Here is a 23,565-nt window from a genome sequence, read left to right on the forward strand (position 1 = left end):
AGCACAGACCCCAGGAGAGCTCACAACCCAGAAGAAGATGAAGCTAGAGGACCCACTGTAATCATACCATGATGGCAGGATGAAGACAGTGTTGTGTGCAGTGGAGAGGCGGACACACAGATCTATGGGGCTGGAGAGAGCCCAACAAAACAGCCACACAAATCTGCCCAGGCAACTCTTTGGTTTTGACTAGTGTCTCATGTAGCCCAGGCTGGCCTCAGGCTCGCTGTGTAGCTCAGACTGTCTTTGAACTCCTGATCCTTCTGCCTCCGTTTATTGGGACGACAGTCTTATACTACCAGGCCCAGCTTTGTTTTGTGTGTGGAGACTTGGGAGAGTCTCCAGGGGATTTTACAAACAAACAGCACAAAGTGGTAGTGCAAGATTCCGTTTATCTGATGTTTTCTGTCTGACCAAGTTATGGAAATTGAGGAGAATGAGTGGTGGCCAGGAGGAGGATCTGGGAAGAGAGGTGGTCTTGTGGGAGGAGGGAGGCTGTGTATGTGAAAAGGTAGCAGAAGAAATCCTGCAGGTAGGCTGGGGAGACGGCTCCATGGATGAGACTGTTTGCCGTGCAGGCATGAGGAACGCAGTTCGCATCCTCAGAATCCCAGGAGAGTTGAGTGCATCTGTGATCCCAGGCCCCTACAGCAAGGTGACAAGTGGAGACAGGAGAATCCCAGGCTTATGAGTCAGTGATCCTGTCATACACAATACTAAATGACAAGAGATCCTGGAAGGTGAGGACTGACATCTGAGATTGTCTTCTCCCCTCTATACGTGTGGAATGCACATGGCCAATCTGTCACACACACACACACACACACACACACACACACACACACACACACGCATTCCCTGATTGTGATAAAAGATAGAATTGTTTGTAGCTTGATTGTGTTGATATACACACAAACATATACCTGCAATAAAGTAGTGAATAAATGTCAGCATGCTCAGAGACTCACAGATACAAATAACACTCTAGAGAACTCTGAATGAGATCAGTGATCCGGCAAAGTTGGTATTTCAACTGTGGCGTCCTGCTCCCACTGTTTAACAAGATCTCACTCTTAGGGAAAATTGGGTAAATGAGATTTCTTACAATTATATATGAATCTATAATTATTTTACAATTGGAGATTAAATTATTAAAACTGTATTCATGCAGCTGGATGAATTTGAAAGTCTGGAAATGCATCATCAAATAGTTGTAACTTCACCAGGTTTGGTGGTGCACACCTTTAATCCCAACACTTAGCACTCAGGAGGCAGAGGCAGGTGGATCTTTAGGAGTTCAAGGCCAACATGGTCTACATAGCAAGTTCCAGGCCAGCCAGGGCTGCATAGTGAGACTGTGTCTCAGTAAAGCCAGAACTATTGAATCTGTAAAGCTGCCTTTGACTGTGACTTTTTTGCCAGGTCATCCTTAGTGTCAAGGGGTGAGTTTTGTAAAAAGGACAAAAAGAAAACTTGATTTTGTTTTAGAAGTCTTTTACTAACTACCATAATTTAAAATCCTATTTGTTGTTCAGTTTAAAAGTTTCCTCTCTTGTTCCTCTCCTGTTCCTCAAATGTCAAGATACGTTTTAACTGGACACACACACACACACACACACACACACACACACACACACAAATGCACACACTTGTACACACATGTTCAAACACAAAAGCATGATCTGCTCTCAAATAAGCACAGTGGGTGCCACCCTCAAAGCTCCATGTGGCCTGTCTGAGGCTAGCTGAACACTGAACCATGATTATCCTAAGCAGGCATTTGACCAGAGAGGGCTGTGAAGGTCAGGCCTCCTTATAGTCAGTCTTCATGATTCACATTCCAAATTTAGTGCAGATCGAAAGTGCATTGTGATGGGTAGTTTAAAAGAGCAGTGTTGACAACCTCAATCCTGAGAAAGGGGCTACTGGGCGGCTTATTTCATCCTTCCACACCACTGGGTAACTCCCATCCTTTGAGGAGCCCAGTGTGTATGACTGAGAATACTGCCTGCTGTTTTAGAACAGGTTCTGACGCCCATAAAGGATTCAGCTCCTACTTCCCCTTAGGAGAGGAATCCAACCGATATTAATATTTTAGAAATACTGGAAGGTAGGAGAGGAGCCATTATTCATCACCAGCACCTCGTGGTACTAAAATTAAATAATGGATTTTTTTTTAAAAGACAGAATCACCAGAGTTGTGGAACTATAAAAAATATCCCTCTCTCGAGGATGCTGCATTTTTGCTTTTATCTTTTCCTCTCCTCTTGAGAACATTTTGATTTACTTCTGTGATAAGCTTCTAACAACTAGGGAAGTCTGGAGGCAGAATGAGCCGGGCTGGGAGCACAAGGGTCAGGCAGTTCACAAGTGAGTGCAGGTGAACGTGTTCACCTTCCGTTAGAGAGTGTCAGGACTGATCATGTGTGTCTACAGACACACGTGTGTGAGTCCATGCGTGCACAGGCACATGCACACATAAAGGCCAGGCCCCCTGGGCCTGTAACCATGAGACCCAAAGGGGATTGTGGCCTTGGACTTTCTTCAGTAGGAACCTTTCAAATAAGGCCCAGCCACCTCTGCAAATAACCAAAATCTAGGGAGGGAAGAATCTAGCATCCAAGAGACCTTCATGTGGAGTTCTCAATTGATGAGGGCCACCTCAAATGTCCCCATACCTGGTCCTGGTCCTACCCTTAAAAGTACAGCCCTATCAGACAAAAAAGTTCACATCTTAGGGCCTGTATTCTTCAACATAAAACAGAGACTGTAGTCACCCTGGTGGCTTTCCACACAGCCTCAGTCCAGTACTCAGCATTCTGAGAACCCGATTAAACTCAGTTCCTATTAGGGTTACAGCTTGAAGGTGCTAACAATTCTTAGCTGCAAAATTGTTCTCCCTGACTTTCCCGCCTAGTTCAGAATGCAAACGAAGGATGTGTTAAGGCCAGAGCCCAAGCTGCTTTCTATGCCCCTGAACTTGGGCAGAAATGGCGGATGTTATCCAGAACCTGAAAAAACAGAGATGAGAAAAATGGAGAGATGTCTCGGCCAGCTGATGGGGAGAAAGAGGCCATGCTGGGTTCCACAGTGGTCTCCAGACAGCACCTCTACCCTCTCTTCCCTCACGCAGTGTGGATCCACAGGTCAGGACCACTACAAGCTCTTTCAGCCTCAAGGATTCACAGTGGATGGGAGGTAGAGGAGATCATAAAGTCTCTGCTGTCAGCAGCCTCCACAGCATCTCTTGGCATGAGCCAATTGGTTTTTCTAAATCAAGTCTGAACCATCTCTTCTGTTGCTATTCTTCAGATGACACTCATGCTGTGCCTCCTACACCAGATCGCCAAGCTGCCAACTGCTTCCCAAGCTTTGGGTTTTTTATTAAGAACACACTCCTCTCTCTCTCTCTCTCTCTCTCTCTCTCTCTCTCTCTCTCTCTCTCTCTCTCTCTCTCTCTCTGTCTCAAGTATGTCCACTGTCTATACCTGACTTCTGAGGTCCTCATGTCTTTGTGGCCATATAGCCTGAGCTAATGGGGAGTGATCACCCATGCTGTAGGTCAGCTGATGGGCAGCTGTGTTGGCCCAAGATTGTTCTGGAGGAAATAGTCACACCACTTGAGAGGACCCTGCAGCACACTAAGCCCCTACCAGGGGACGTCCATGTAGGACGCATCCTCCAAACACCTTCCCAGGACTTTTGTTGGCTCACAGGTGACATGATCTCTTATTGACACTCTTGAGAGAAAAAATACATTTAGGAGGCTGTAGCTTCAGTGGGGCAAAGATATTCGTCTGAGATGATCACAGGTCATCCATGACTTCCTGACATCAATGGAACAAACTCTTCTGTTCTTAAAAGTATTTATGTGCATGTGTGTACACGTGTATGTATGTGTACATATGTGGGGGGGCATGTGTTTCACTGGGATTGTTGGGTTATGCTGCATCACTCAAAATGACTTTCTGGAAGCCCACGTGCATATCTCTGAACTGAAACCCAGGAATCAAGGCTGGTCCTTGTTAGAAGTCAATTGATCAACCATCCTTAAACCACAGGGCCCATCGTTCGTTCCCTTTCTTATTTGAACAGACTGCTCCTGATTTCAGCTTTTATTCACAGGACTCCATTGTTTGTTAACAAACATCTGAGTGTCTACCTTGGACCATGCAGTACCCACAGCAGTGAATAGAACAGAAATCTTGGCAAATGAGGGACTTTATGTTTAAACACTTAATAGAGACGTGAACATGATGATGCAGGTGCTATGGGTTCTGTGAAGGATGAGACAGACTGATGGGTGTAGAGGATGAGGTGAAGGGAAGGCATCAATGTCTTCACTGAGGTCATCAAGGAGGTCCTCACTGAGGAGATCCAGGTAAAGTGCACTAAGAGGCAGGAGAGTACCAAGCCCTAGAGATGGCCACCATGCTGGTGAGGTAAAGGCCAGGAATGGGCTATGATATTTTGATGTGTGCGCCCAGTTGGGATACCAAGGCTGAGGAACAAGATGAGGCAACATGGACAGGATTATTTAGCAGCCATGCACATGCCATGCTTGCCCATAAACACATGCACAGGTGCTCACTGTTCTCTGAGGTATTCCTGTTGATTCTCTTTGTCGAAGACTCTGTGCACAGACTGGTAGGATCTTTCCAAGATGGCAGACTCAGGACCGAGAATCCTGTCCCTCTTTGTCCCAATCCTAGGCTTCCAAAAGAAGTGACCTGGTCTGACTAGCCAGCCCTGCTTTTGGACAGGTCACCAGAGGGCAATACAGTAGAGACAGGTCTGAAGGTGACATTTTTAATGACTTTTTCTGACAATTCATACATTTATACAATGTATTTTGATCACATCCTTCCACAGCTACCTCCCTCCATCTCCCCCATGTGTTCTCCATTTCATCTCCCTTCCAACTTCATATCACCTTTGTTATTGTTAATAACCCCTGAGTCTAAGGGTGTGGGGCCATCCACTGAGTCACGGGGAATCTACCAGTATTGACTTCCTCAAAGGAGAGGGATTCTCCCTTCCTCGGCAGCCATCAACTACCAATAGTTCTGGACCTTTCCACGCATGAGCATGCCATTTGGGGAAAATTGGGCGCATAGCTAGAATGAGGATGAGGAGATGTGGGTAAAGATGTAGTCAAGATTAGGGGCACAAAGAGAGGCAGGAACTTAGCTGTGCAAAAGCTGAATGCATTACTGAAGAAACTCAAAGCATTCCTGACACCAAGGTGGTGGGGGCCTTGGAAGGTTTCAATCGGAACACTACCTAATCATGTGAGACCATGGTGGCCTTGGGGACTCGGGCACCTCAATGCTGTGGAGGAATCCTTCCCACCAAGGATCAGGAAGAACAGAACAAGAATGCCAGGCTTCCAAGTGAAAATGAGGGACACTTTGTTTACTTTAGACACTGCTTATTTTCCAAGCCTCGATCTTATATGAAATTTGTCCTGAATTAGGAAGTGGGTGGAGAAGGAGAAGGAAGAGGAGGAGGGGGAGGTAGGGGAGGAGAAGGAGAAGGAGGAGGGGAGCAGGGAGAGGAGGAGGAGGAGGAGGAGGAGGAGGAGGAGGAGGAGTACATGTTGACAGTCTCAGTGAAACAGGAGCCAACTCGAATCTCCAGGGAGAACTGGTTCAATTGTTCGTGTTGATTACTTCCAAGTGGGAAAGGCTCCAGGATCATAATGCTGATTTTGTTAAGTTGCTTTCTCTGAACCGTGGTTCAAATGAGTGCATAAATATTTGGCTTAACCTTTCTCTGGGAACTGTAAAAAACTGAGCTGATGGAGGAGATGGGAGCAGAGCAACAGAGGGAAAGAAGTCTGGCAAGTTAGAAAGATGCCCAGTGTGTATATTTCAACTGTGTCCAAGGGCCTGAATAATTTATTTTCCCCTCAGATGGCAGAAACCTTCAAATCATGCCACTGCTGTGACAAAGCTCAGTAGGGGAGGGGGCACTGAGAGAATTTAAAGATGATCCTGCCAGGAATTTGATGTACAGAGTGGTGACCCTTAGATGCATATAAATCTGGGAAGTGAGACTTTGAAGTCTTTAATTCTTGCTCTGCCAACGATACGGGACCAAGGTGAGCGTTTCTGATCAGTCTTCATGGAGAAAGTGTGATGCAAGGGTTCACTTTCGGAGCTCAGTTATTAGTTCCGACCTCCATGCTGGCTGACTCAGCTCCCGTGGATGTTCCTAGGCAGCTTCCCATGGACAACCAGTTGTCTACTCGACTGAATACCATGAGCCATGAGTGCATTGGGTTCAATTCTAAAGTCAGTATCTAAGCTGATTTTGGCTCGGCAACATCTTTGAGACTCAGTTTCTTCTTCTGGAAAATGGATATTAATATTAATGGAAAATAGATATTAAAGAGTTGATGTTAGAATTAAATACACGTGTAGAATAATGTGAATATTTAAGACACTGAGAATAATGTGTATTGGACAGTTAGTGTAGTGGCTTCTGACACTTATCACCATCATCACTACCATTATCATCATCATCATCATCCAGGAACAGTCATGAGAACAGTGCTTTCTTGTAGTATTGAGTGTATCTGTGTACCCATATGTGTCTTCTCTAAGGTCACTTACTCATCATAGGATAGACATTTCAGGATAGACATGATTTCCACTTTACAGAGGGTGGGCAGAGGCTCTGAGAGGTTGTTGAACTGTCTGATTGTCTATATTGCTTATAAGCTCTGACTTGGGGTGCAGATGCCTCCCTACCTGTTTTCCCCACCTTTGTACATTAGTAAGTGCAGGTCAGACTCCGCTGTAGGAAGAAGCCACTCCAGACTTCTGTTACAGGGTTCAGGTTTAATCAAGCTCCATGTCCACTGCGGGTTAAGTGGGGTGTACTCTTTGATGTCTTCACTCTTTCTTTGAGATTTGGGTCAGTGATGTCACCATTATTTGGAACATAGCTGAGAGGAGGGAGAGAGAGAGAGAGAGAGAGAGAGAGAGAGAGAGAGAGAGAGAGAGAGAGAGAGAGAGAACTTGGCCAAGCACATCAGAGCTCCTCAAGCTCTTGCCTGGAGTTACCTAGAGTGACACATGCCATGCCCCCTTTACTACTGGCCAAAGCAAGTCAGTCAGACAACCACAAGTAAATAGGCAGGGAGACACAGACCAGATATCTAGAAGACAAGAAGCTGAAGCCCATGGAGGCAGCCTAAAAGAACTTCCTGATGCCATCCATCCGGTTCCTGAGTAGGAGCACGGGCAGGTGAAGAGGATCTGAAAATGTCCACAGAAGCCATCTTTGATTTATGGTAGAACAAGAAGTAAGATCAATGACTACACTGGGGAAGGCTATAATGGGTGGGGGTGAAAAACTCACAGTATGCATTATGGACCCAGAAATACAGGAAGTGACTCTTAAGGCTTGTCAGTTACTCTGTTGGGCACAAGGACTATGTGACTCCTTTATCTCTTGCTCTGCTACAGCATCTGCCAGGACACCTCCCATGTTGTATAGCACTGGGTTCAGGGAAGGTCAGCTGTGAGCCTCCGAGGGCCATGAGTCATCTAAGACTCAAAAATAAACAGCAAATGTTCTTAATAGGGAAAAAGGGAGATAGGGAGAGGCAATGTCCACAGAAACTGTGTTTATGAAGGATAACATCTTAGTAAAAGTTATGAGAGACACTGTGAAGCCTGGTGAGAGTTGGGAACAGAGCTTGGTATAGATTGTTAGGAGATGTGGATGAGCTTCTGCAGTGATAGCCACACATGGTAGGCTAGGGATGTCTTGAGAAAGGCATTCTTGAAAGATGGTGGATTCCTGCTCAGAGGCATCAGAGGCCCTCAGCCAGGAGAGGACTCTTTTGGCAGGCAGTCCTATTTTTACCTCTTCTCTGCCTCTGAACTCCCCAACTTGCTCCTCCAAACCAAAGACCTGTGATGGGAAGCTCTCTAACCATCTCATTTAAGACTAAAAACCTTCTGTGTTACATTCCAGCTGCTCACTGGGGTTTACCCACTGAATACTCTTATGCCCAGTCTTAGCGTAAGTCTTAGCTCTTCTTTCTCAGGGGCACCTGAAGGTGTCACCTCCTCAGAGAAACCTCAAAATGCATTCACTCCTGGCCAGTGTCTAAGCAATCGCTTTGTTCCTGGAACTAGCTGGTGATGCATCCACATTGGTGGCTATTGATGCACTCACTACCTGATGGCTATGAATGCAATTCAACATGGCTGCCACCCCATGACTTTACAGTCTAATCATAAAGAGGGGAATCAGGTCACAAAATGTGTGGAAAATTCCAATAGTTAGGTGTTGGGAGCCACAGAAGATTCCAGAAGTATATTTTTAGAGATTCCCAGTTGGAAATATTCTTTGGAAATTCAAGATTTGTCCCCATCTAAAGATAATGAATGTTGGTCAAGGCTGTTTACTGTGTGGAACACAATCCCTACAATACCCTGACCTAATCTTCTCCATGCACCTACACGTTACAGGAAAGATATACAGAAAGAACCTGGGTCAAAATGCACTGTACCAGGTTAGAATGCATCCCTCCAGGTGTTAAGCATCTAGAACTTGGCATGAAAGCAGGGGCAGAGAGGATCTGAGGCATGCCACCAGTAGGAAGTATTCTTGGAAGTGGATAAATACAGACCACATATCCTGCAGAGAGAAACTTGTTCACTGTGATAAAATAGACACACAATTGGCACTGAGTCCACGCACACTCTGACACAGCCATCTCCACTATATGTGCCCAGAGCTTTTCATCTCTCTGTTGAGACTCCAGTCACTTCCCTTATTAGTCCCCAGAAACCTCTCACATGCTTTTAGTCTGTGTGACTATGACTGCTCTAGGTGCTTCATAAAAGCACAGCCACACAGTACATGTCCCTCTGTGACAGCATTCGTCCTCTGGTTTCAGAATCACCTTCCTTTCCAAAGCTGCCTGTGTGTGCTGTGCTTCCCTTATCCATTCTTCTACTGGTCACTTGAGTTTCTTCTAGATTTTTAGCTGCTGTACATAATGCTGCTGAGTGTTCACTCTACTCCTGTGTCTGTCCACGAGTCATTTATGAAAGAAATCTTGCATTTAGCCAACCACAACAGCAAACTTCAGAAAAGTAGAAACTTAGTAAGCTGTACTACTGTAGGGTAAACTGAAAACAAAACCCACATGTATCCATGAAAATGGCATTGTGAAAATAAGTAAATTCCTACACACACACACACACACACACACACACACACACACGTGGTGATCTGAGTGAGAATGCCCCCCCCCCATAGGCTCATATGTTTACACTTGATCTTAGCCAAAAGGCCAAGAAGCGATGGCTCATATGTTTAAATACTTGGTCCCCAGTTGGTAGAACTGTTTGGGAAGGATTCAGAGGTGTGGCCTTGTTGGAAGAGTCATGTCATTGGGGGTAGGCTTTGAGATTTCAAAAGTCCATGCCATTCTTGGTGCTCTCTCTGCTTCCTACCTGTGGTTCAGATGTGAGCTCTTAGCTGGTGCTCTAGCCACCTGCTGCCAATACCTCTGCTCTGCCATTGTTGACCTATAAATTGCCTTGGTCATGGCATTTTATCACAGCAATAGAGAATTAGCTGAGACACTCACCTACCCCCCAAACACTGGTAAGATACCAGAAAAGAATGTAGAACATCAGTTAAAAAAAATCATGAACACTGACTCCCATAGAACTCAGCCTAAGCTAGACTTTAGTATAACCTCTAATGTGAGCATTATAAAGTTAGAAGAGAAAGGATAGCAGTTGTGGCGGGGGATGGGGGGGGGGGGACGGGGGGCTGATGGATGGGGCCATGGATGGAGAGTGGGGTGGCTCCTCTTATTGTGGTCCTAAACTTTGGTTCCTTCCCAAAGGCTCTATTCCTTTCCTTTTGTCCTTAACTTGCTTATGACACTGGGAACCATTGGACAACAGTCCAAGATCTTCTGAGGGTCCCAGTACACACAGTGGTAGCCAGCCATCTTGGGTGATGGCCTATTGCTTCTCAACAGAATTTCAGTACTTCCAGCACGGAGCTTGCTTTAGGATTTATATTGCTGAGGTGGAACACCATGACCACAAATAAACTGGAGAGGATCTGAAGACCAAGGCATTCTTGGCTACACAGTGAGCCCTGGCCAGCCTAGGTGTCTTAGTTAGGATTACTATTGCTGAGATGAAACATTATGATCACAAACAACTTGGAGAGGAAAGGGTTTATTTGGCTTATGCTTCCACATCACTGCTCATCATTGGAGGAAGTCAGGACAGGAGCTTAAACTGGGCAGGAACCTGGAAGTAGGAGCTGATGCAGAGGTCATGAAGGGGTGTGGCTTCCTGGCTTGCTCTCCAGGACTTGCTCAGACTGCTTTCTTATACACCCCAGAACCACCAGCCCCAAGGTAGCCCCATTCACAATAGGCTGGGCCCTCCCCACTGATCACTAATTAAGAAAATGCCCTCCAGCCTTGCCTATGTTATAGAGGCATTTTCTCAGTTGAGGCCCTGGCCTCTCTGATGACTCTAGCTTGTGTTGAGTTGACATAAAACTAGCCAGCACACCTGTGCTCGGATGACATAAAGGCAGCTGGGCACCATAAGAGTAAAAGAAATCATGGATGTAGCAACTGTCTACATGCCACCCATCCTCAGTTAAGCATCTGCAAGATCCAAGGCATGTGGGGGACTGAACCACAGTTGATAACTAACTAATTAACACTTCTATAGCACCTCAGAGGCCCCAGCAGATGATAAGCACAATTCCTTAGTGACGTCAACAGTGGGCTTGTGGAGGAGTCTAGCATGCTCTAAATTAGCATGCACACCAAGCTCTAGTTTACTCCTCTTACATGTTTAAGAAAGCTCTGTGTTGCTGTATTAATAACACAAGCCCATCCATAAAACTGGAAATTTCTGAAGGGTTCAGAAACAAATATCCCCCCTCCATGTCCCAAGAACAACACTGTCCAACTGCAACTTACTCCCCTTTAGTCTCTTTGGGAGGGAGAAGATCTAACTATTCTGGGCTGCTTGCTTTTACGTCACCAGGCATTGAACCCAGGCCTTGCACAGGCTAGGCAGGGTCTCTGCCTCTGAACTACACCCCAGCTGTGCCACTGGTTTTTATGTCCACTTGACACAAGCTATAGCCATCAGATAAGAGGCAGCCTCCATTGAGAAAATGCTTCCACCAGATCGGCCCGGGGCAAGCCAGAGGGGCATTTTTTCTAATTGATCGATAGGGGAGGGCCCAACTCACTGTGGGCAGTGTCACACCTGGGCTGACGGTCCCGGGTTCTATAAGAAAGCAGACTGAGCAAACCATGGAGAGCAAGCCAGTAAGCAGCACTCCTCCATGGGCTCTGCGTCAGCTCCTGCCTCCAGGTTCCTGCCCTGAGTCCCTGCCCTGACTTTCCTCAGCGAAGGAGTATGACCTGAGAGTTGTAAGCTAAAATGAACCCTCTTCTCCCCAAACTGATCTTGGTCGTGGTGTTTTATCACAGCAATAGAAACCCTAAGACAGCAGCCTTCTTTTTACTTTACTCTTCCAGATGAGACAAGGTCTCAGTATGTTGTCTGGGCTGGATTTGAACTCACTCTATGGCCCAGACAAGCTTGAATTTGTAACATAGGTGACAGATCCATGTTAGCAGGTTAGCCGATTTGACTATGTTCTTGTTTACTTAAAAAGGCATTTATTTAAAAGGCCCTTTTGCAAATTATAAATATGATGGGGAGACTAGGTTTCTTTGTGACTCCCACCAAATCCCAGGAAAAGAGGAGACAGGCAGACAGAGAGAGAGAGAGAGAGAGAGAGAGAGAGAGAGAGAGAGAATATCAGGACAATAGACCTTTACTTTGAATTTGTAAGTTTACAGAGCATTTTGCGACCAGATGGAAACATCAGAGAAAGTTGTAGTTATTCACTTAATGCCTCCGTTTAATGTCTTCGATAACCTAAGCCCAGGAAATGTGAAATGGAACCAGACATGGGGAGCAAGAGGGCTATCTGCCACACCCACAAGAGGCAGCCTTCTCTAAGTCTCCAGTGAGGTGAAGAAAGCTAGGGTTCAGAGAAAGATGAGGCCAAACCTCCAGGGAGCAGAGCAGGTGAAGCAATCAGGAACGGGAGGTTCCCCCAGCACTGAGTTCAGGAAGATGAAGATGGATCAGGTCCCCAGAAGACCCAGCAGGTGCCAAGTCCAGCTCACATGGCTTGGGGGAAATGAGAAGGGATCATGGCTAGAGAAGCAAGGGGGACACATCTGGGAGGTCCCTGAGCTCTTATCCTGAAATTGGTGGGAAGCCATGAAAGTGCAGACCTGAGCATGAGCCTGGCCACTCCTGGTTTGTGTTCAGAATGATCGTTATCATTGTATCTGGGTAAGGCAGTGGGAAGAGAGAAATGAGAAACATAGAGACCCATTAGCAGACACATAGAATAGCCACGAGCGTATGATGCAGGAAGTTATTGAGACCTGTGTACCCTCCCCCACTTTCCTAGGCAGACAAGCAAAGCAGAGACATCTCCAGGGGTGGTGTCAAGAATCTGATGGATGTCAGAAGCAGGTCCAGCTTGGAGCTCCCAGGACAGAGCTGACATGCAGAGCTTTGACTCCAGAGTTTTGATACATTCTGTACATTTTCTATATGCAAAGTCAAGGCAACCGATTCCAGGACAATTAAAAACAAAAACAAAAACCAAAACAAAAACATGTGAGCCAGAGAGGAGGCACCAGAACATGCTATTTAAAATCACATTTAACAGTCCAGCACATCCTCTATGTCTGACAACTTGAGTTTAATCAACAGGACCCAAGACTGAAGGAGAGACCCAACTCCTGAATGTCATCCTTGGATCTTCACACAGGTGCTGTGGCACACGTGGACACGGACACACACACACACACACACACACACACACACACACACACACTGAATAAATCAACAAATATAATGAATATGCTTGTTAAAACAGACTCACTGAAAGCCATGGTGTGAGAGGGGAGTGCCCTGTGCTGTGTTTGGGATCCAAAGAAAGGCAATAATCACAGCAGAGTGCACACACACCTGAAGTATTAGCATTCATCCCTCCATGCAGCCGGAGCTGGAGGCAGGTACATGGGAACAGTGGGCTCTTTCCTCAGCCTTTCTGTAAATCTAAAATTATCCCTCTCCCAATATTAGATATGTACACACATATACACATCCATGCCAAGCATGTTTAGGAGAAAAAAATGTCAAATAATTCATATAAGAGAACCCAATTCATGTAAAAACACTTCAATTTGTCACCTACTCTGTGTGTTCCTATGTCTGTGTGTGAATTCATATACCAGTGCCTTAAATCTAGGTGTGGTGGCACACACTTGTAATTTAAGTACTCTGAGGCAGAGGCAGGAGGGCTGAAGCAAGGTAGAGGCATTGGAGCTACATGATAAGACCTTGTCCCAACAGAAAAAATAGAAAGGAAACACACTCATACACACACACACACACACACACACACACACACACACACACACACACAGAGAGAGGCATAACACAACCACACACCAAAAGCCAATGCCTTAAATACACACTTGTTATCACTGGTTTCTGCAGCAGAAAATGTCAAAGAGAGTGAGCCTTAGCAGGGAAAAGCAGAGGGTCCTGATGTCAGGACCCTGGATCCAGCTGCCTCCTCCCCTCTGTACAGCCAGCCAGAAGCCTCTGTCCCTAGGGACACAGCAGGAGGACTCTGAATGTTGTTTATCCGCCCTTCCAGCAAGTTGGCACCTGGAGACCCCATTCTTTCTCATCATTGACTCCTTTTCCCATTCTAACTCCAGGATGAGAAAAGAAAAAAGAAAAAAAAAATCCCGCTGTGCAGAGAAGTGTTGAATTACAAAGGGTAATGGGCAAAGCCCGCTAATTGCAAGCCTGCTATGTGGAGTAATGGGTGTGAACAGCTGTTGGGGCTGGCCTGCAAGGTTGGTTCTGGCCAGAGGACTGAGTAGGAGGGAGGGGAGACACATGTGGCCACACCTGGGTGAGCTAAAAGAGCCCTGTGTAGCACTGTGAGGACAATCTGGAGATTCTCGAACTGCAAACGCCCCTGGTGAGGTGAGGCCCAGGGCATAGAGCCACACACCACAGGCCTCTCCAGCTCATTGAGGCCAAGTGGCCCTGAAGCCCCAAGCAACCCTAGGCCGTGGATGAGTGCTGTGTGATGCTATGCCTGGGGAGACTGAGCAAACATCGCCCAAACCCAGAGAGGGAACTGACAGCAACCCAATGTAATGGGTTCAAGCCTACCTTGAAGAGCCAATGACTCTACCTGGGTGACTGAGAGGAGTCGGGGCTAAGGGGCCGCTTGTGGGGAATAGACTTTAAAAGGTAGCTTTTTAAGTCCAAAATGCATGTCCAAAAGCCCACCCCAGTGCAGGTGGGTGATAACTCAGGACTTGCAGGCAGCTGGGCCGATTGGAGAATCTCCTCAGGGCAACCCAGCTGGTCAGTCTCCACCCGGAGCAGCTCTGTTTCTCTGTCCTATCCTTCTGAAGGGGCCTTGGGCATCTTGTAAGTTTCAGCTTTTCCGGATGAAGTTTGTTCTGATCCTGAGTCTCATGAGTCCCTACCCACACCCCAGCTCAACTCCAAGATACAGTATTTCAACCAAGAGGAGACTGCTTCACAATTCGAGTCAGGGACCTGAACTTCCTCATCAGTGATCAGCAAAGTCCAATCAGGAGCCCAGCACATGTAGCCCAACATAAATCCTAAATACACTTCAAAATATAAAGAATCCTTTCTTTCTTTTCCTTTTTTTTTCTTTTCAATTATCCATAGCTCAGTCTTGTGGTTCTCAAGTGTGAACTTCGTCGACTGCAGTGTCAAATGGCTAGACTCCGAGCAGAGATGGCCGGTTTCCCCCAAGAGTGCCCCCCATCCCCACACTTCCCTCTCCAACCTCCTTCAAGCCCAAGCGCCTATGGCAAAGGCAGAGACGGAGGGCTGTGCGGTGGATGGGCGTCCACTCTGCTTCCCTGAACTGCTGGGAAGCAGCTTGAAAAGCCTCCGCTATCATTTTGTTTAAAACAGAAGGGGGCAAAGAGATCTGGCTCATTTTCAAAAGCAGGCTCCAGAAGGCAGTAGTGGGAACCCACCTCAGTGAGAATGTGCGGGCCAGGGGCAGCAATCTGTCCAGAGACGCCAGAGCGATGATGCGTGGTTCTCAAGCTTGAGGGTGAAGCTGAGTCACTGAGTACTCGAAATAAAGCAAGGTGTAGCGTTCCGGGGCCAGGGTTTCAGGGCAGGAGGCATAGAGGCTCCCATGTCCCCCTACTCCAGGGCATGCTGATGCTGACCAGAAACCAGGGACAACTGTTGATGAAACGGGGCCTTCCTCGTGGGCTAATGTCCCTTGAGACTCAGTACTCTGGGAACAGTGTACCAGGCTGTGGGTGTTCCTTCAACACACACAGCTCTGAGGAGTAGAGGCAGGCTCCACACACAGATGACAAAAGCTGGGTTCTAAGGAGGAGAGAGAAAGAAAGGGGAGAAAAAGGAGAAGGTGGGAGAGAAGGGAGGAGAGAGAGAGCATGTGCACACCCTAAGCAATGCTAAGCTGAAGCCCAGCATTGGAGGCTTGCTGTGCCCCTGGAGAATAAGTCCTTTTGATCCAGCATCAGCCACTCATTAAACAGGTCCCTCTCTCTGGAAACTCTGCTTCTATAAGGTCAAGTGGTTCAAGTTCTCTGAGAGGGAAGGAGGCAGTGGCCTGACCTTGTCAGTACATGGAAAAGTCTCCCCAGGAGAGTTTCCAAGTCTAGAGTTCAGCCTGCTGTAGAGATGTCTGCCCCCAGGAGGCACATTCAGCTTCTCTTCTTCCTGAAGGTTCTGTGTCCCCACCCTCTCTGAACCAAGGAGGATGGAGAAGAGAACAGAGAACACAAAAGGCTCTCCCTTGTGGGTCCTCACTCCCAGACTGTGGGTGGCGGGCCCTTGGAAACTGGGCTGCACCTCAGAAGGGGTTACATCCCAGCAATTGTGGGACATGGTGTTCATTTGCTCAGACTGTCTTCTGGGTTGACCTTCTCAGGTGTGCTTAGAGGCAGAAAGGGGACTGCTTGAATGCACATTGGAGGGGAAAAGTGATATAAATGGGGAGCATCCAAATGGCCCCGCTGTCCCATCCACCTTGCTAGGACAATCGCTTCCAGAACCAGAGAAGTTTGTGAATTTACTTTAAAAAAGAAAAAAAAAAATCTGTGTATTCCTTTAGAAGTGAATTTCTTTATATTATGTCTAAGATGCTTTTTATGCCTGGAGGGATCCATCGCACCCATGAGCAACAGCGTCGTTTTATTGCAATTATTGCAATTGCATTGCTTAGCTCTGATTTATCAGGCCCCATATGTGTGCTTCATTTATGCTCTTTAGTTTGGGGGATTTGTATTGCAGGCTGAACCCAGGGCCTTGAGCCTGCTAGGCAAGGACTCTTCCGTTGACATATATCCCTAGCCCTCTTTTTAAAGTTATAGTACTCAAGCTGTCTTTAAATCACACTGTAGTTCAAACTTTGAACTTGAGATCCTCCTGCCTCCGTCTCCTAAGTAGCTGCAATTATGGGACTGGGCCACCATGTCCAGATGTACTGTCTCTTTAAACCCTCAACCTCTCTCCTCGCCCTCTACCCCTGGAACAAAATAGTGGCTGTCCCTGGTTTGCAACCTGAGAAAATTGGGAACCATAGAGGCAAAGACCTGTGTTTGAAGGTGGGGTTGTGACATGTTTGCATACAGATACTATGTATTTGCCCAGCTGGTACTCAGCTGGAGAATATAGTGGACCCTAGCTTCAACAGGAAGCCCAAGAAGTTATGGATCTTTGACCTCCTGGCACCTCTAAGCAGGGCATGGGGGCTCAGGAAAGGATGGGAGATGAGCTAACAACTCCAGTGAAATTGTGATTAAAATATCTTTTCATCAAAAAATTATCACGTCTTCTCATTAACGATCCTATTTTCCATTAATCTTAAAAACTCAAACAGAGATAATTGGTGTTTAATTAAAACCTTAAGTATATTTCAATTAAAAAAATCTTAAAATAATAAAGATGAAAAGCAACAAAACCTGTCTTAGGGAATTGTCTTGATGTGCCTCAACTGGCCCTGCCTAGTAACCCGCCATGATGCTCACGCTGCCTTAGGCACCACTGCCACCTGGTGCCTGAGCGCAGAATTGCAGGCTTGGTACTTGCATGGCTGCCCCGGAGCGTGCTGACGTAACTAGACACCTGTTCGCTTGTGAAGTAATTACAGCTGGCTGCACACTATCCCTCTTTTATCTGTGCCTCCCCATTATCTAATACATTCGTGGCCTTTAAACTGTGTTGTTATAACCAAATTAACATTGGCAGCTCTGATAACACGGTAACATGAGACAGGGAAGAATAGGATACATACCTAAGTGTGACTCGGAACTTGCTTGTTCCAGGATCTCCTTAACTGCACAACTTCACATGCCATAAAAGACCCCACTTTTACCCTGACCTTCTGCCAACTCTCCTCTGCTCAGAGTGTGCTCATGGCTCTCCATTTCTGGAATTTTCTGGGTGTTCCCACCCCTGCCAGCTGCTTCTGTCTTTACTCTTCCTTATGCTCAGAAATGCCACCCACCATCTTTAACTTTTGCGATTAGTCTTCAGATGTCAAACCGAGGTCAACAGTCATAAAGGGCGGTGTTGCACAGTGGTATCTGCGGATGGGGAAGATATGGCTTTGGATCTCATTTTCATCTATTTAAGAGCAGCGACCACAGCCAGCTTGCTTAATACTGTACCTCTGCTGGTTCTGGCCATTCAATAGAAAAGGCCATATTCTACTCGAGTATAAAGACAACAAGCACCAGAAACTCTCTCAGCAGAAGCATGGCACCCAGGGAAGCAGTGGGGCAGGGGTTACTAGCAACAAAGAAGTAAACTCTGTCCAGTGCCTGCCTGCCCAGTGTGGGACTGGTGAATAAATGGCTTCTACTGACACTTAGCCTTGTTGGCAGAGAAAACCAAATCTCCTTCCTCCGTTAAAAATAACACAAGTTCCCAGTGTGTGCTTCCTAGCTTCATGCCCCGACTTGCGCCATCAACCCTGGCCTCCTAGGCAGTGCTAAACTTCTGCAGCTGCAAACCACAACCATTTGTAAGAACAATGAATGCCAAACAATGATGCCACTATTTTGGGCAAGGTTGCTTTTGGCCAATCTTGTGTTATCAGGCAGCTTTGTGCCGGCACCTGAGATTAGTGGATTGGTCACCAAGGGGGTGTCTGCGATGCGCTTTCTCTATGTCTTTGAGATAGTCTTAAAAGTCACTCTGTTTCTCCATCCAGGTAGTCGATAGTGACAGACCTGAAGGGTCCAAGTTCCGGCTCACTGGCAAGGGAGTGGATCAAGAACCTAAAGGAATTTTCAGAATCAATGAGAACACAGGCAGCGTCTCTGTGACACGGAGCCTGGACAGAGAAATGATCGCTACTTATCAAGTGAGTACTGGGCGCCTGCTCACCCTGTGCATAAAGATGTGGGTTTTGGCACAGTTTCTTCCCACTGAGCCAATTATTTCTGTGCCTCATCAAACCCACAAAAGTGTGGCTTGAGGTGCTTCTGTGAGAACAAACATGGAGGGTAACAGTGAGGGGCCTCTAACTCATCATCGGAGACTCCAAGCCTGTGTCGAACTTCGGGCTGGAGAGACGATTGAGAGTGATACCAGAGGTATCTAAGAGGAGGTCAAAACCCTCAGGCCAAGTCTGGCTTTCAAAGACCCGAGCTCTGACTAACAGTGATAAGTGCAGACCTTCAGACAAGATAATCCTACCTTTAGACATTTATCCTGATGAAATCTGGAGGAGTTGGTGCAGTTTTGTACAATGTAGGCCATGGTCCTTAGAGTGGAGCACTGCTAAAGGGCGCGAGCATCACAGGGGGCCGGCATCAGAGTGTCTAGGGAGGCAATTTCCTGCAGCATTTAAAAGATCGCGATGGGAACTGGAGGGGTAGCTGAGTGGCTGAGGGCACTTGCTGAGCTTCCAAGGACTGACTTTGGATCCCAGCCTCCATGTCGAGCAGCTCACAACTACCCATACATAACTCCAGCTCCAGGAGATCCAGTGCCGTCTTCTGACATCCACAGGCACTACATACACTTACAACACATACACACACAATCACAACACATACACACACACATGTGAGTACAAGCACACACAGAAATAGAAAATAAACCTTTAAAATATCTGTGAAGAAATAATATGTGGAAACAGTAGTTACATGGGAATATTCAACATCAGAAGCAGAAGACAAACACATACGATGTACTCCCTAGTTATGTAGTACTTGACACGGATCAGGATAGGTGTGCCTTTAGAGCCGCAGTGACAGAAAAAAAAAAAAAAAAAAAAAAAAACAAGGAAATGTGTAAAAGCTATCAGTGCATAAAATGCATATCTCCATAGGAACAGTGGTATCAAAGGCTATTGCTGTGATTACTTGTTACTGCTGTGCAAACCATGAACTCTCTCTGAAAGTACTGTGTGCTGGGACTTGTTTTAAGCATGGAATTTGTTTCATGTAATTCAGTTCTCAGAATAGTTTTTAAGTAAGTTATATTACCACCCTATTTTCTAATGAAGAAATAGCATTTGGCTTGTGAATACAGACCTCTTGTACGTTGCCAGCTGGGATTTTAATCTTGGTGGGCTTCTCCTGAGTCTGTACTCCTTTGTTAGTATTATATACAAATGGTTCCATTGATTAAAATTGTGTGAAAAGGAAAAGGGAGGAGGTGGGGGCCAGGGAGAAGGAAAAGAGAGAAGAGGAGAAAGATCAGCATGTCGGTGATTGTGTTTGAGGCTATGGATTTTGACTTTGGCTCTCTTGCCCACCCAACTTGTTCTCGCTGAATTTCTGTAAAGAGATGTCAGACCATGGCATGGGAGGCATCTGCTACCGGTCATGTGTTGTGCTGTGGGGTCCCCACATGCTGGAAGGCTCTTGGGTCTTGGTCCCAGGAAGATGGATGCCTCCACATTCACCCTTAGAAGTCTTTCCAAGGACTTTCTGAGCCTTTTCTGAATAGGGGGCAGCACCCATCAGTGTGTACCAAAGATGAGCTGTGTGCACCAAGGGGAAGTCTGGCTATTGTAAAAACTTGATGCTAGGCCCACAGGAGTCACTGGCAGTGACAATAACCAGGGATGACTTGGCCTGTGTCAACACCAGCAGCAGTCTATGGATAGGTACTGTCTTCTCTTCCCACACCCTCATGGATTATCTCTGAAGTTTCAGAGCCAAAGAACTGAGGCAGAGTATGGTGAATTTGATTTCGGAGCTCTGTGGATCAAAAACAAACAAACCAACAATAATAACAAAAACAAAGTCCCCCGGATCTCAGCATCCATGCTTCCTCCTGAGCTGTGCGAGCTTGGACAACTGCTTCACAATCTCTAATCCTGCTATAATTTTTCCATAATGCACAGTGGGTGGTGGGTGTCTCTCCATACCAGACAAAATGGGTTTCCTTCTGCAAACACTTGGCACAATGCCCAGCATTTAGCAGGGTCTCCTAGGCGAGAGCTACTCCTGAACATCGTTCTCTTGAATGTTCTTAAATGTTTTAAGTTCTACAATTTTCTAACACAAATGCAAGGCTTTCCTCCATCCTAATCTTAAACAAGATTCACAGTTTTGCTGTCCCTTCATGAAGTATCAATATTGGGGTGAATCCATAGCTCAGGATGCTCCTTGGGAATAAAGAGACAGGGGATACTAAATAAAGAAAAAGAGATCTGCCAGGGAATGCCTACACCCCCAGAGGCTCCAGTTGTGAGACCTGGAGAATGAGAGCTGGTAAGTGTCTGAGGTGCCTCCTGCAGCCATTAGTGAGTAGGAGGTGAGGCGTTGTATTCAAGGCCTCATGACCTATCTGATGTTTGTCAGATCCAGAATTAGTTTATAGAATATCACCTTGTTGGGAGCCTTTAACATCCCAGGAAAGACTCTGGGTGCCACCTCCTTGGCCCACCTCAGTGTGCACCTTCTCCTTAGGTGGCAGTGGTCTTAATCTCCAGGAGCAGTCAGAAAGCAGCGACATGGAGGTAGGAGACTTTTGGGGACAGTCACAGGAGCCTTTCAGGCTCAGTTCATCAGGCAGAGTAAGGTCAGCCATGTCCCTTGGTTTGATTATGCCAGACACTCCAGCTGACAGCCTCTCCCGGAGCTTATGGGTTGTATCAGAGCCATGTGGTGTGTTGTAGGGTCCCACTCACCAGCAGGTCCCATGCTACTAAGCATCCTGGGTCTTGGTCCCAGGAGGATGAGGATGGAAAGGATGGCAAAACTGTCACCTTTGATTCTCCAGGAAACCACACAGCCTTGGCAGCCTGGGTTCTTGTGCCCTGTCTCCCCATGCCTTGGCTCTCTTCTTTAGTCTCCCTTCTGTTTCCTTTATGCTTGAGAAGGAGCCAGGTGACTGTTGTGGGGCTATCCTTAGACACAAGGATGGAGCATCTCCTGCCCATTTGAAACTCTGTTGGGAGGTAACTTCCTGTCTTAGAGACTGAGGCCAGGCCTGTTCTGATAGTGATATTCAGTGTGGTTAGGAACTGAGCAGCTTCTTCAAAGCACACATCCAGGGTCTCTACACCCCCAGGCTTTAGCTTCAAAATCAGAGAGTGTGTGGGTGTATGTATTGACATCGTAATTGCTCTGATATAGCTGTTGTTTGTTTCTGAGTTAAATAACACTGTTCATGTGCAAGCATGGGCCTGTGAGCCAACAGTTCCCCCCACCCCCAATCCAACCAGGAATTGCTCCGATGGAAGCCTTGGGTGGGTGAAGAAGATACAACTTGAGTCGCAGTTGTCCTTGACCCTAACGAACACCAGTATTGAAAGCTGCCATTTTTAAACACTACACAGCAGGCAGGTTGGAACCTCTTCATGTGCACACTCTGATCTGTCTCGCACAAGAGACAGAAGAAGAAAGAGCTCCAAGAACAAGGAGCAGAGAGGAACTCCCGTCATCCTAGGTACCCAGGAGGCTGAGACAGAGAAACCGCAAGTGAAGGCCAGTTAGTGTCACAGAGTTCAAAACCAGTCTGGACAGTGCAATGAGATCCTGTCTCAAATAAAAACATGGAAAGAGGTCTAGAGATGCAGTTCAGTGGTAGAGGCACCTGCTTAGCATGTGGGTATCCTGGGTTCAGGAGAGAGGGAGGGAGGGAGGGAGGGAGGGAGGGAGGGAGGGAGGGAGGGAGGGAGGGAGGGAGGGAGGGAGAAGGAAGCAGGTGTTACCAACATTTTCAAGAACTCACAGCCAGTGTGTATTAGATTCAGGATCCATACCAGTTTCACAACAGCTCTAAAGTCTTGCTTCTAAGTCCCCTCTTCCTGTTTTCATCCCCAACTAGACCTCAACATCTGATCCCGATTCCTTAGCCTCTTTCCTAGGACCTATCCGACTTGGGCTGAGAGAGGGTCTGACAGGCTGTGTGATCAATGACTTAAGTCCCATCCTGTTCTGTGACTTCCTGCTGCCCTACCACAATCCCCTGCCCCAGTGCCCAAAAGAGCTTCCTGTGGTTCTGACCCAAAGTAGCACCTGAAAAAATAATTTAGCTCTTGCAGTATTGGGAGCTGACATATTAATGCAAAGCCTCCTGAAATATCACTCATTATTATGCATTTTGCCAGTGTTTGAGTGATTTGTGAACTCTTCATTGGAATAAAGTACTGTAAATGATTCATGAATGACCAAGTTTATGAAATTCTATAAAAATATTAGCGGGTGGTAATGATTCTCTCTCACTGTGAATGGAATCTGCTGGCTGCAGATTTGTCAATATGGGAAGACATGAATGGAGTGGGAGACAGAGTCAGTTAGGCAAGTGGGGGGTCCCAGTGGAAGGTTTGGAATGGTCTCCATAGGGGGTATGAGGCAAGACAGAAAGCATGGCAGATCATTGTGAATGGCATGTGTCACTCTGCTCACGTTGACGTAGTAGGAGATGAACAGATAACTGGCGGTGTGTGTGTGGGGGGGGGGTCTGGAAGGAAGACAGGAACTGACGTTACTATCTACCTACTGTGTTCCTGCCCACCTCCTGGGATCCCACATTAGTTACTTTCCTTGTTGATGCAGCAAAGCACATGACAAGAAGCCACTTCAGGGTAAAAGGGTTTATTTTGGCTCACAGTTTGAGGGAATCATTTCATCACAGTGTGAAAAACATGGCCTCAGGCAGGCAAGTCACAAGAGGCAGGCTGGTCACAACTCACAGTCAGGAAGTAGGAAGGAAATAGGAAGTGGTGGCCAAGTCTTGCCACAGGTAACCTACTTCCTCCAGCAAGACTCCACCTCCTGAAAGCTCTATAGCTCCCCCGCAAACAGCACCACCATCTGGGGACAAAGGGGTTAAACATGTGAACCTATGGGAGAGATTTTACATTCAAACCATTATAGTCCTTGACACATAAAGAATGTTTATTGTCTTCACTGACAATAAATAAGTCGGCTGA

The 23,565-nt window shown here is 46.7% G+C and overlaps 1 protein-coding gene across 2 annotated transcripts in view; it reads left to right on the top strand.

The window, feature by feature from the left end:
- Cdh13 (cadherin 13) overlaps positions 1–23,565 on the top strand; it is a 1,016,171-nt gene that overhangs the window by 525,310 nt on the left and 467,296 nt on the right. For both annotated transcript variants that reach the window (XM_006986350.4, XM_076572196.1), the window contains exon 5: positions 18,379–18,531. In XM_006986350.4, coding sequence (XP_006986412.1) covers positions 18,379–18,531 — 153 coding nt within the window. The remainder of the gene's footprint in view (positions 1–18,378; positions 18,532–23,565) is intronic.

Source organism: Peromyscus maniculatus, chromosome 5 (assembly GCF_049852395.1).
Source record: "Peromyscus maniculatus bairdii isolate BWxNUB_F1_BW_parent chromosome 5, HU_Pman_BW_mat_3.1, whole genome shotgun sequence".
NCBI classification, from domain to species: Eukaryota; Metazoa; Chordata; class Mammalia; order Rodentia; family Cricetidae; genus Peromyscus; species Peromyscus maniculatus.